Consider the following 14,259-nt stretch of genomic DNA (forward strand, 5'->3'; position numbering starts at 1 on the left):
AGCCCAGCAAATCCTCTTTGCCTTCACTGCTGGTTCTCCTGCTTCATGTCAACCACTGGTCTTCACCAAAAAGAGGAAGGAAAATGTCCAGAACCAGCTCAGTGATGGTGGTTGGGTTTCTGGGGTGGAGCTGTGGGTGTGTTTATGTTCCAGTATCCCACATCAGGCTGTGGAAGAGACAGAGCTCCCTGCTCTGGACCTTAAACCTGTAAATGCTTCTTCTGCACCTGCAATGAAAAGAAAATTTGAGATGGCCTTATGGCACAATTTTCAATATATAGATGTGAGATAGTGATCTTGCACCTAGAGAATATTTATGGGTGATCATATCATAATGAAAACCAAGTTCTAGCCAGTCTCTCATTAATCTAAGGATTTATAGTAGAAATCCAGGGATTTTGCTTTATTTCTAGGGTGCTAATGTGCCCATAGAATCATTGGGTGCAATGGCATTCCCTCTTCTTTTGAATCACTGCACTAGAAAATATCTGTACAGATACTGAAGACCCACAGAAACTGATCACACTGTGTCTTGTGATTGTTTCATCCTTGTCTAAACATTCCTGTATTGTCCTGGAATATCTAGAACTGACTCATAGGGATATCTAGAAGTCTCTCCTTCTGAAATCTAAGAAGTTCTGAAACCTAATCTCTGAAATCTGAATATTGGCTATTCAAAAACAACACACCTGTAGGGGACTTAGGTGTTTCTGGCCTATGCCTTTATACATTTTAGGGATTAAAAAAAATCAGTAAAATACACCTGCAGTTATATTTTGCAGGTTTTCTAGACCTGCAAAAATAGGATTCCAAAAGTCAGTTACTGTAGCTGAAGGAAACAAATCCTTTAGACCAACTATGTATTTCCTTCAGTGCATGAGATTTGTATAAGGCTGCATTAATTTATTCTCACGCCTTGTTTACCCTGACAATTTGGTTCCTAAGATGAGATATCCTCCAGCAGGACAGTTTGTTCTCAGAGGTGTGTGTTGTTCTTCCCTAGAACCCGTCCTGGCTGTGAAAAACCCCCTGACAACAGCTGAAGTTGCACCTGGAGGAGATGCCCTGTTCACTGTCGACCTGACCAAGACATGTTCTGGCACTTGGTACCTGAATGGCAAAGTCTTACAGGAAAGTGAGACCTACATCATGAACAGAACCCAAACCACTCACACCCTGCTCATAAAAAATGTCACCAGGAGAGATGATGGGGCAGAAGTGAAATTTGTTGCCAATGACGTTGAGACCAGCACCAAGATGAGAGTGAGAGGTATTATTTATTGGCATTGTTGTCCATTCTTCTCCCAGTCAAGGGGTGGTTTCTGGGACTTGAGGATTAAAACTGGGGCTGAGGGTTTTCTTTGGTCTGTGGAAAGCACCTGAAATTGTCATGTGATGAATGTGTGTCCTGGTAATGACCTCACATGACAGCTCAGAGTGAGTTGATCTGGCCAGCTGATGGTATTTGAACTATCAGCTTCACATCAGCTCACTAATTTCTGTCAAGTTTATATTATTCACAACCATCTGTCAGTGGATTCTGTCACCAAATCTGCCACTAATTCACCTTAAAGTTTTCATTTCAGCTCTAGGTTTGACCAGTCTCTTGGATTGTAATAATATTTCAAAAGTAAAAGAGCATTCATTACTAGCAAAGGTTTTCTTGTAGGTTTTTTAGTCCACCATGTGGGGGATATAAAAGTTAGTATGCTGGAACTTGATTTAAGATCAAGGTTTCCTCTATGAAATGACATTAACATCTGTACCTACCACATTGCAAGACAAAACATAATGAATTCATAATGAATCATTTATTCTGGAAGGATGTGTTTGGCTTGGGAGATCTGTGCAGAAGCATCTTGAGAGTATTATTTATCAGTGGAAAAAAAGTGTTGGTCTTTTTTTTTTTGGTGACTGGTAAAAAAAACAGATCAAGTTTTCTGAACTGGGAAAGAATACACAGTATTGGCATGAGTGTGAGGGCAGGAACAGGATCTGATACCTTCAGAGATCTCACAGTCTACAGCAGACCTATATCAGGGATAAGTTATATCATGATATAATCAGGATATAACTCAAAATAACAAAGCCTCTTGTCCTGGCAGGAGCTGCAGTGAGATTCACCAACAAGAGCAAAGACATAGAAAAAGTCTCAGCTCGGCTGCAGGAAGAAGCCAAACTCCAGGCTGAGCTTTCAGACACAGAGGCCACTGTGAAGTGGATGAAAGATGGGAAGGAGCTCCAGGCCAGTGAAAAATACGAGTTCCAAACCGTGGGGAAGAGGCGCGTCCTGAAAATCCGCCGCGCTGCCGAGGAGGATGCTGGAGTCTATGAGTGTGTCTGTGAAGGGGATAAAATGCTTTACCAGCTCTCAGTGAAAGGTAAGGGATTGCCTGGGCTGCTCTGCACTAATAATGTCCCTGCCCTAAAGCCGTGGAGCCACCAAGGCACACAAAGGGAGGCTGGCAATTGCCCATCAGCATCCAGCCTTGGTAATGTGGTCCCACAGCAGAACTGGGGAGCAAATACGGCAACTGTGAGGTGTAAGAGCTGTGATTTCACTCCAGCTGGCATCTTGATATTCCAGGGGATTTGGTGAGGGTGAGTGGTGGGTAGGGAAAAGTGCTCTTGAGCTGAAGAAATGCAGCCCCAGGGGCAGGACATGACACAGGAGCCCATGTCTGTGCCACACTCGCTGTGGGACATCAGACAGGTCACTGGAGAGAGACTTCAGCTCTGATTAAGGTTCTGATTGTACCAGATCATCTTGAGTTGTGGGATTTGTTTTGTTAATGGTTTTTTTACTATTTGTTTGAGGATTTTTTTATTATTTTCTGTCAATACTGTGGTGGACAATAATAGACCTTTCCAGGGCACACTGGATGGCTTAACCCCTTCCTTTTTACAGGGTGTTCAGATGTGTAGAAAAAGCAGCAAGATGGCACTTTATTTGGGTATTTTGAACCAGCACTGTTTTACAGCTGCCCTATCTTTTTGGCTGTTCTTCCTTTCACTGCAGTCTCTACCCTTACCCTGAAACCAACAGCTTTAAGCCTCCTTCTTGCAAACCTTCCCATCAGTGCAAGATATTTTATGAACTAGAGCAAAGCTGTCTCTGTCTTGAAGGGGACCAGGTTTTGTCCAGAACTCCCAGTCTATCCCCAGACTGTTCCTCACATGGATCATCAGATGTCTGCTGAGGTTCAGAGCACAAAGTTTTACTCCAGGCCACTCCAGCCTGTCACCAAAAGAGAGGGAAACCCAAAAACTGTCCAACAACATTTTGTAGTGTTAGAGAATCAAGGCATCACTTAATTTGTGGCCAGGATATGCAACAGAAATAATTTCATCCACACGTTGCCTGGGTCATGCAGACAAAATCGTTCCATCACACATGATGTTCACTAGATTTTTCACATACTTACAGTCAAAACCCAGAGAATTTAATTGGTTCAATGTTCATTGGTCCCAAATTATGGAGTTCTTAGTATTTGGATTCCTATTGGTTATGGATCCCTTTCCCTTCAATGCTAATTAGTTTCCCATTCTTTGTTCTCTTATTGATCTTTTCTGAGACCAGGAGTCTCTGACCATCCCAGGGGTGATGTCTGGAGTTGATGCTCATTAATGGTCATTAATGGTTGTTATCTTTTTTATGTCTTCTGTGCTACCCCCAGTCTGTTGAGACGTTAAGCTCATCAGGCCTCGAGTGGGGATACAGTCCTTTAAAAAAAACACCTTTAATTCCTTTCCCCCTGGGCAAAGGTGAACAAAACCCCTGACTAAAGTTATATTAAAAATTTTTAAACTTTGTATCATTTCCAACAAGACTGGAGGGATTTCAGCACCTATTTTTCTTTGAAAAGTAGCAAGTTCACTCTGTAAAGCCATTTGATTTCCATGTTTTTGTCCCACAGCTCACCCTCACCCTCCTCCCAACCATGATCACACTGTTTCTGCATGGAGGAAGTCTGAGGTGTTTCATCATCATGTTCTGCTGACATCTCCCCCTTCTTGGTCTCTGTAGAAACAGCAAAACCTGAGAATATCATGGAGTTTTTCACATTTTAGAATTTGTTTGGTTGTTTCAAAGAGCAAACTTCAGAGAGCTGAAAAAAAAAATTAAAATGTGACTAAGTCTATATATAGAGGAATTTCTGTCTACAATTGGCACCTGCTCTTAATTTTGGTATTTTTTCTCTTGCTCTGCCTCTTTAGTATCATTTTGCATGCTGACAGTTCTACCCACATTTAATTGAATTACTTGATAGATTTCTCAGTGTTTTTCACTGTAGTGTGACTATCAAATGAGTAATTAATGTTATTATTTCAAAATCTGTGTTGACAAGCTGTGATTCATAGTCTGCTGTTCACAGCTTGATTCCTGGAGAATCACCTTTGCTACCTCTCATCCTTGTGGGATGAGCCTCACAAATGCTGCATCAACATTTTACCTTCCATCATCTACACCTTTCATCAGCCACGGGGAGCTGGGCATCATTTGAGGAGCAGGTCAGCTGTAAATGGCACGTGGGCATCACGTGGCTGCCAAGGGGCCACTGTGCTGAGCCAGGGCCACTGTGTCACTGCCTGGGCCCCCTGCCCAAATCAGCCAGAAATGCACTTGCCATTTGTCACTGCAGTCCCTGCACTGCCCTGAGCTCCACGTGCCAGGCCCCCTCTGGCACATGACCTCCCTTGGTGACCAGGGACATCTGAGACATCTCCTTAGGGCTGCTCTGGTGGTATTTTTCACTCTGGTTTTCTGAGGAAGGGAAAGGTGAATGAATGAACTCATCTCCTTCTTCTTCCCACAGCTTTGAACCTATGGTCTGAGTTTCAGTAATGATGGGGAAGGAATGTCTTAGCAGTGCCCTTCCCTTCCCTTCCCTTCCCTTCCCTTCCCTTCCCTTCCCTTCCCTTCCCTTCCCTTCCCTTCCCTTCCCTTCCCTTCCCTTCCCTTCCCTTCCCTTCCCTTCCCTTCCCTTCCCTTCCCTTCCCTTCCCTTCCCTTCCCTTCCCTTCCCTTCCCTTCCCTTCCCCTTAGATATTGGTGGGGGTTTGAATCTTTTGCTTTGAGGCAATTGGTGACTCAATTATTTCACTCCATGTTAATATGATGCCAGATTTATTGTTTGTTTTCTATGCTCCAGTTAATTTCTAGGAATAAATTTCTTTTCATTTTGGTCCTATGAGACATCCATATAGATTATTAATTTTATGTAATTTAATTTAGCTAGGCTATATTTTAATCTCTTCTAGAGCAAATTAATTTGCCAGGTGGTTGCAATATAATGATTGAATAACCTTCCTGACTTTACCTCCAGTTTCTTTCTTTCCTCACCTTTCTTTAAAATATTATTTTAAAGCTCTGTTTCCTGGAGCAGCTTCTCCTTGACTCAGCCTCTTGTGCAGCCTATTTGCTCTGCTTTTTTGGACATGGGATAATCAGGAATATGATTGTAAAGTTGTCTACTTTGGAGTCTAGTCATTAGATCCATAATTAAATGAATAGATTTTGTCTTATGATAAAGGAATACCTAATGCAGATGTCAATGTCCATTTTTATTGCTGTGCACAGAATTCTTTACCAGAGCTGTGCTCGTGTTTCGTTTCAGCACTTGCAAACTTCATAAACAAAGAGAAAACTGGAGGAGTGGTCAAGGCCATTGCTGGGAAACAGGCTGAGTTTGTGTCTGAGACCTCCGAGGCCAACATCATGGTCAAGTGGTACAAAGATGGGAAGGAAATCACAGCCAGCAAGAAATTCACCATGGAAGACAAAGGAAAATTGCACAAGCTTGTGGCTTCGGCTGTGACAAAAGAAGATGAAGGAACTTACACCTGCAAAATTGGGGATGACACCCTTACTTTTGATTTAAAAGTCTCAGGTAAGTTTGTAGTGCAAGTATAGGATCAGAGTCTGTGAGAAATGCAGGATTTTGTTCTTTAGGCTTGTCCTACGTTACAAATTGTCAGATTTTTGGGCCAAGCTTGCACTACACTTTGAGAGATTCTGACCCTTGTTGTGATCCTAATGCAAACGAGGAGTATAGGCAAATAATATAACAATGCTGTGATTTATTTGGGTCAGTTCAAGCTTTTTCTTGGGCTGGAGCACAACCCAAGCACGATGCTGGTTGAACAGCTGGCAGCCACATCTGGCCTTTATTCTGTTAGCTCAGTGTGTGCATCATTTTAGCACCACCTCATCAGGGGTTCAAAGTCTTGCTGTGAAAGCCATGTGCCCTCCTTTGACAGTTTAATTCCTGATTTTTGGGAGTCAAACACTTCCTGCCATTCCCAAAGGACGCTGTGGTCTCAGGGATCATTCCCTGTGACTCCATCAGCCTGTGTCCCGTGCCCATCACACAAAGCACGTGGTGCTCAGGTCAAGCCCAGAAGAGAAATGCTTGTCACCACTGCATTCCAGCCCAGGATGGAGCCAGAGGATAAAATGACACAAGAACTCATGTGTGAAATTCAATATCTGTGAAATTCAACTGATTCTGGTTGCATGTTTGTGGGAAGTTTTCTTCCAAATGGGGTTTTCTAGCTTGTGCTTGGAGCCTAATTTTTAACCTGGTCCTAAATTTAAGATTGAAATTCTCCTGAAAGCTTCTCCTGGCATGTCTGCAGTACAATGCAATTCAAGAGAAGTCACAGCTGAGTGCTTGTGACCTGTAACAGAATATCCAGGTTACTGTGATGCTGCTCATGAGCTAACTAAAGACTCAGCAAAGCTGATTAATTTAGGACAGCACTTGTCTTGAGGGATTCCTGCAGCATTTAGTGAGCTGGAGGGAGTGTTTCCAGCTGGTGTTTGCTCAGGAATTCACTCTGCATCTCACCTGCAGTTCTCTTCTGAGAATCCAACATTATGCAATTTCTCTTGGAGTGAAATTCCCAGTCCCTGACTTTACCCATTGAAAAACTGATCTGAAAGAGCCAACCAGGATCTGCCCAAAGTGGCCCCTCAAAAGACAATTTGTGCAATCTGATTTATACTGTCTGATTAGAGCTGGCTAAGATAGATTTTAAAAGTGTTCTGGATGTGCCTTTGTCTGAGCATCAGGTACAGAGGATATAAACTTTTGAGCTTGGTATAAACTTTTTGCTGGCCATGGGCAGGTTGGGTGAATCTCACCTGTAATTCCTATAACATGGCTGAGGCAAAAAAACTGCTATCTGCTAAATCATAGAATTACAGAAAGGTTTGGGTTGGAAGGGCCCTTAAAGATCATCCAGTCCCCCCCCCGCCATGGAAAAGGACACTTTCCACCATCCCAGACTGCTCCAAGCCCTGTCCAACCTGGCCTTGGACACTGCCAGGGATCCAGGGACAGCCACAGCTTCTCTGGGCACCTGTGCCAGGGCATCACCATTTTCACAGGGAAGAATTTATTCTTAATATCCCATCTAACCCTGTCCTCTGGCAGTTTGAAGCCATTATGCTATGTCCTATCCCCACTTTTTGGTGAGCAGGGATTGAGTTACAACCTGTTAACAACACCTTAACCAGGACAGCTTCCTCCTTGTTTCATGTGTCACCATAGAAATTTTCCAGAGTGCTGAGAAGCTGCACTGCACACTCAGGGAGTGGTCCCAGGGCAGGGAATCAATCTGCCTTGAGGGTAATGAGATACCCCAACAGCCCTGAACAGCAGGATTCTGGAGGGAATCCTCCTTTGGTCAGATAATTGTTGGAGAATACGTCAGTCCTAATGAATGCAAATTTTAATTAAACGCTTGCCTGACGTGGCAATTGTCCTTGGGATACTCAGTGACTGAAAGCAGCAGTTGCTGCTAAAAGAAATGCAATACTGAGTGAGGCTGGCTCTAGGTGACAGCCCTCAGCCTGCTCTTCAGGCCAGGGCTGCCCTGATGAACAAAGGCTCTGAAATACCTGACATGCCCACCAAATATTGCTCCTTAGCTAAGGGACAGGTGTGTGGAGGAGGCTTGCTCACATTTACACCAAGATCTCTGTCTTCACTTGATTGCTTTCACTTTTACCTTTACAAAGACACTTGCAAAGAGCATTAATTGAAAAAAATGCTGTATTATTGCTGCCTACATGACAAATACTCTGTGTGGCTGTTTGCACAGTCCATAGCTCTGCTGTCAGCAGGGTTTGAGCTGAGCTGTCCATGCAGGAACCTCAACTGAGCTGTGTGAGCACTTCTGAGTTCTCTGCTGGGAAGATCAATTTCAACCAAAAGATATGAGATTATTGACTCCTATATTCATAGAAATATGGAATGGTTTGGGTTGGAAAGGGCCTTAAAATCCATCTCCTTCCAACTCCCTGCCATGGACAGGGATATATTCCACTAGACCAGGCTGCTCAGAGCTTTTTCCTAACTTGAAGTTGGAGAATATTTTATCAATGAGATTATCCCATATGTGCCCTGGCCTGGAGAAGAATTAGTCCAGTAGGACTGATACTATGAACAAGGAGCTGCAGGAATGGAGTCAGAAACATTTGAAAAAGGGTCTTCATCACCTCTAACTAGATTTTCTGACATTTCTCAGGTGTTTTCAAAGCTGTTTCTGCCCTCAGACATCAACACTTATCCCCCAGAGCTTGTTTGACATCAGAATCAAGGGGTGATAAATGAAGTGTGAGCAACTTGAGGGCATCTCAGCTTGATTTAAAAGATCCAGGAGGATGTAGGGCAGATGAAGGGGATTTCACTGTAATTGAGAGCAATTATCTGAAGATCAGAGGGGTTTGCACCATCTGTCAGAGGCATCCAGTGTGTGTGATAATGGAATAACGATCAATAATTACTGTAGCCTGACTTTGAGCAGATAAACCCGTACCAGGGCACAAACTTGTCACTGGCTGGGTTTTTGGGGTCCCTTTGGGGTCCCTGAGGCTGCTCCTGCAGCCCTCAGTGACTGAGCAAATTCCCGAGCCTTGCCCAGATGTAATTGTGGCTTGTGGGGAGCTCTCAGACCAGGGGGAAAAGAAACCGGGGCGTGCAGAAAGGCACAAATCCATGGTCTATTCTATTCTATTCTATTCTATTCTATTCTATTCTATTCTATTCTATTCTATTCTATTCTATTCTATTCTATTCTATTCTATTCTAGCATCCTATCTACATATACCCACGGCTATTGTTTTACAGGGGTTTTTATCTCTTTTGAGGGTTTTACAGTTTGCATCAATTACCAAGGGAATTCTACTTTTAACCAATCCCTGAGAGGTTTTACATTCAAAGCTGGCCTATGGATACTAAAAGAGAATGAACCACTATTATTGGAGATAGATCAGAGGGTCTACCAAAGGGGGGGAAGCTAAATTCCTTTCGTATTCATCATTTCACAAGCCATTTCTATGATTTTCCAAGGAGCTTGTTCTGAGGATGCAGGGAAACTTTCTTCTGTATTTTCTGCTCCCTCCATACAAACTGTTTTCTCTTTTCCACTCCAGATGAAGCTGTTACTTTTGTCAACAAGCCCAAAACGACTCCAGAAGTATCAGTCAGCCCTTCTGAAAGCCTGGAGCTGGTGTGTGAGGTGTCAGCTGCGGGCGGGGCCGTGGTGTGGAGGAAGGGTCAGACTGAGCTGAAGCAGGACCAGAGGACAACAATCGTCTGCCAGGGGACACAACGCAAGCTCATCATCAAGAGGGTGACACAGCAAGACCAAGGCAGCTACACCTGTGAAACAAAGGACGACAGAACAACATTCCAAGTCAAAGTCAGAGGTGAGAAAATGCCAGGAATTCCAAAGGTAAAGGAGAATTCCATTTCGAGCGGTGCCTTGCATCCAGAGGAGCATCTCACAATCTACCCGGGGTGAAAGATCTCAGCATTGTACTCGATTTTATTTGGGGCAGCTTTCATAGCAATATATCATGCACATGGTTCTGCACCCATGGCTGGTTCTGACCACAAAAATAAAATTATAGGAAAGGGTGAAAATTCCTTCTCCTCTCACAATTAGTGGGTTAGTCTGCAGAACAACTCCCACAGTGTGAGGCTGTAGCAGAGGGATGGATAAAGGGGAAGAGGAAGGTGTTTGAAGAGCTCTGATTAGATCCCATCTCTTTAAATGTTGGATGGGGCTTGGAGAAACGTGGTCTAGTGGAAGGTGTCCCTGCCCATGGCAGGTGGATTGAAGTGTGATGGTCTTTAAGGCCCCTTCCAACAAACCATTCCATGATTAGATGGAGAACAATGGAATTGTCCCAAATAGGCAGAAAAAGAGCAATGGTTCCTGGACATGAGGATACAGGAGCTGTACCCCTCTAATTCACTGGAAACTGGAGACAAATAGGGAGAGAAAGAAAGAGAAGAGGGAGGAGGGTTCAGGTAATGCAAATTGATGCTCCAAGTCCTACATCTATATCTGTCCTAAAACTGTGAGGTTTTAACATTACCCCAGAATTCCCATAAAATTCTCATTCCTATTCACCTCTTAGCAAGACAGAGATGAAGGTGCTTTCTTGCACTAATGGCCCATCATGATATTACCTGTCAGGGCAAGTACAGTGAAATAGGAGGAGCTTGATTAAACACCAGACACAACGACTGCAAAAAGCTGCATGTGACTGTTGGGGTTTCCTTCCAGAGCCAGAAGTTGTGTTTACAAACAAGGAGAAGGTGCAGAAAGAGGTGAAGGCTGCACTATCAGAAAATGCCACCCTGAGCTGCGAGGTGGCCCAGGAGAAGACAGAGGTGAAGTGGTACAAGGATGGGAAACTCATCACCTCCAGCAAGAAATTCAAGGTGGAGTCGGAGGGCAAATCGCGGCGTCTGGTGGTGGGTCAGGTGGAGAAGAAAGATGCAGGGGAGTACAGCTGTGAGGCTGCTGGCCAAAAACTCACCTTCAGGATCGATGTCACAGGTAGGAGAATAGTCTTTCTCATCATAGAAAGAAAATGTGCCCCACTTTGGGCTCCAGTGTCTGTGCAGCCTGAAACTTTTTTGAGTAGTGATGGAAATCAACCACCTATCCATCCACTGTCGTGTTGGTGCTGGCAGCTGGACATCTTCATCCATGGGATGAATTCCTCTCAGTGCCCCTCGGTGTTTTCTGATTTCCCAGTAATGGAAAGATAGACAAGTTTCCATTCCATTGTCATTTATAGGGATAAAGGTAAGTTTGTCTCCCAGATATTAGAAAAAATAAGTCCAGAAGAAGGAAATCAGGTCTCCTAGAATGAGCAAGGCTTCCATATGGCTCCCAGTGACAAATGAGATTTGGTATTTATTTGTCCATTATATTATAGAACAAAGCAATGGATTTCTTGTGGAGATGGGAAGAAGCTGTAATCCTGAGGCACTGGATCATTTTTCTCAGAAATGCCTGATGTGCTGTTCTCTGGCATGACAAAGGCCCACATCCTGTCTGAGCATTAAAAAATACCAGAGAAGTGGACGTTGTCGTTTATTTTTTTATTTGGGTTTGATCACTTTGGACAGCATCAACTTATGTGTGATTTTAAAAATGCTTCTCCCACTCCACAGAAGCAGAGGATGCATTTATCAACAAAGACAAAGTGCAGAAAGAGGTGAAGGCTGCACTATCAGAAAATGCCACCCTGAGCTGCGAGGTGGCCCAGGAGAAGACAGAGGTGAAGTGGTACAAGGATGGGAAACTCATCACCTCCAGCAAGAAATTCAAGGTGGAGTCGGAGGGCAAATCGCGGCGTCTGGTGGTGGGTCAGGTGGAGAAGAAAGATGCAGGGGAGTACAGCTGTGAGGCTGCTGGCCAAAAACTCACCTTCAGGATCGATGTCAAAGGTGAGAGACAGATTTTGTTTTGTATTTCATTGGCTTTTCTTTGTATCTCGGTGTTCCCCCCCATTTTCTCTGACACAGTATTAGAAAAGCTGTTAAAGTACTTTCTGATGCTGGTCTGAGCTGCTGTTTCAGTGAGGTTGTGTAGGACTGGGCAGATCTGGAATTGACCTGTTCATATCCTGATGTCACCTCCTCACATCCTTGTATGTCTCCTTCAGCTGAGGAAGTGAACATGATTTCTTAATAGCAGACATTGTTAAAAAAATCTCTTCCATTTTGATCACTAGTGCTGGTATTCCTCCTCTTGTTTTGGGTATTCTTCCTTTCTTTTTTTTCTGCAAGTGGCAGGACAAGAGTGAATGGTTTCAAGTTCCACCAGAGGTTTAGGTTTGATGTTAGAAAAAAATTCTTAACCGAAAAGATTGTCAGGCACTGGAACAGGCTGCCCAGGGAAGTGGTGGAGTCTTCATTCCTGGAGGGATTTAAAAGCCATGTGCATGTGGCACTCGGGGACATGGTCAGTAATGTACCTGGCAGTGCTGGGGGAACAGTTGGACTCAGTGATCTTCCAAGCTTTTTCCAGCCTAAATGATTCTGTGGTTTCTTTGGTCTCTGTGTATTTTACAAGATATCTGCTGAATTTCACCTCAGGCTCCAGGCAGCCATGGACATCAGCTGTGTTCTCAGTGGTCATTTCTGAACTGGATATTAATAATGGGTTTGGTTGGTTGTTTTAATATTCTTAGCACTCCACTGTCTTTACAGCCAAATACTTATTTTTTAATCTTAAAATTCTTGTCTCATACACAGAGATGATCAGAACAGGGAGGCATTTTTCACCTCTGTTTTCTTACAGCACCAAACAGAGGTTTGGCATTTTATCAGCTGTGTAGAGGAACAACTGTGTTGGGAATCTCTTGACTCTGCTCTCTGTGGGGTACCCAGGCTGTGAGCTGGGGCATTTTGGCTGTTTTTCATTCTTTGTGTAGCTCATTCTTTGGCTGAGGGAGCTGCCAGTTTCAGTGGAGGATGGGTAAGGAAAGAAGGATAAATAAGGATAGATTTGAGAGGTGTCTTCAGAGAAAATTCAATATGGACATTGATAGACCATCACAAAAACACAGAGCAATTTGAATTGGAAGGGACTTTAAAGATCACCTTGCCATGGGCAGGGACACCTCCCACCATCCCAGGGTACTCCAAGCCCTGTCCAACCTGGCCTGGAACACTTCCAGAGATGGGGCATCCACAGCTTCTCTGGCCATAATTGTTATAAACCAAATTCATTGTTCACTGCTGCCAGTGGTTCAAACATTACTGCAGAAGTGTAGTGAGAAAACAGAAATTTAGTGGTTTACACGAGAATTTCTCTCTCTGGGGGAGCTGTCTGCCTCAGAAAGCAAAGGTTTCCAGCTCTCTTTCCAGCCAGGTGACCTCATGGTGGCACAGGGTAATGTGACCCCTTGCCCTGTGCCTTCAGCCTGCCTTAGCTACCGTTGCTGTATTTCTCATGGGGACAACTGTAACACGACGTGCCAGCCCTGCCCTGGCTGGAAAATGATCCAGTGTGAAAGCCAGGAGGGATTATGCGTACTCGGAGTGGTTGGCTCTTCTGCAGCAGAAATCCTTCTCTTACTGGTTTATCTCAAAGTGCAACAGATTTCTGGGTCTTAATTTATCCTGGTGCCGTTGCACTTGGAAAGCTTTTCAGGGTTGCTGTACTCGTAGCCCAAAGCCTTCCCTGTTTAAGGACGGGTTGAAGGTTAGATGCTCAGTGTTGAGTTTGGGGATGCCAATGTGGGTTTTTTGGCTTGATATAAAAATAATCAGCTGCTGCACACCTTGGGGCTGAGTTGGACATATAGAAAAAGAGGTGATTCTGAAATCTCAGTATTTCAGGATTCAGGGTATGCAGCAAAATCCGTATTTTAAATCAGTGAAAGTTTCATGTCCTGAAAATATTTTTCCTCATTTCCACTGAAACTTCACTAACTAGTTTCATTTATGGTTGGAAATGTCATCTTCACTGAATAGTTGTTTAAATTTAAAATAAGTGTCTAAAAGAAATTATCAACTGGTGTAAATCACTTTGGAAGCTGATTAAAAGTTTTAGTCACACTTCCTATCAGTATAAAAATGGTTTATATGAAAGGTCAAGAATGGAAAGGACAAGTGAGATGAGTCTGGAATATTCCTGCCCTGCTAGCCTGACATTTTAAATACAGCCCTCATCGACACACACTTTTTAATAACCTATTGAATATACTGCATATTCACATTCAAAGTTGTAGATGGGAGTTTAAATAATAAATATTTCAACCAGTTTTGAATGCAAAGTTTGGTGTATGCTTGAGCCCTTTCAGATGTCCTTTTGAGGAGCTTTGCATCACCCAGCATAGCCCCTGTGCCTTCTAAATGACAATGACACCTCCTCACACCCCTTCTACAGCCAATATAAACACAGGAGCTCCAATTCAGAGCCCCTAAGCTGGATTCCTGCT

General features: G+C 43.6%; 1 protein-coding gene across 1 annotated transcript in view; it reads left to right on the forward strand.

The window, feature by feature from the left end:
* Positions 1–14,259, forward strand: part of OBSCN (obscurin, cytoskeletal calmodulin and titin-interacting RhoGEF) — a 139,994-nt gene that overhangs the window by 12,984 nt on the left and 112,751 nt on the right. Inside the window, exons 6-11 of the mRNA XM_088154839.1 lie at positions 1,004–1,270; positions 2,109–2,381; positions 5,618–5,890; positions 9,442–9,717; positions 10,584–10,859; positions 11,483–11,758. Of these exons, the coding sequence (XP_088010965.1) occupies positions 1,004–1,270; positions 2,109–2,381; positions 5,618–5,890; positions 9,442–9,717; positions 10,584–10,859; positions 11,483–11,758 (1,641 nt within the window). The remainder of the gene's footprint in view (positions 1–1,003; positions 1,271–2,108; positions 2,382–5,617; positions 5,891–9,441; positions 9,718–10,583; positions 10,860–11,482; positions 11,759–14,259) is intronic.

Source organism: Sturnus vulgaris, chromosome 1 (genome assembly GCF_052056855.1).
Source record: "Sturnus vulgaris isolate bStuVul1 chromosome 1, bStuVul1.hap1, whole genome shotgun sequence".
Lineage (NCBI taxonomy): Eukaryota > Metazoa > Chordata > Aves > Passeriformes > Sturnidae > Sturnus > Sturnus vulgaris.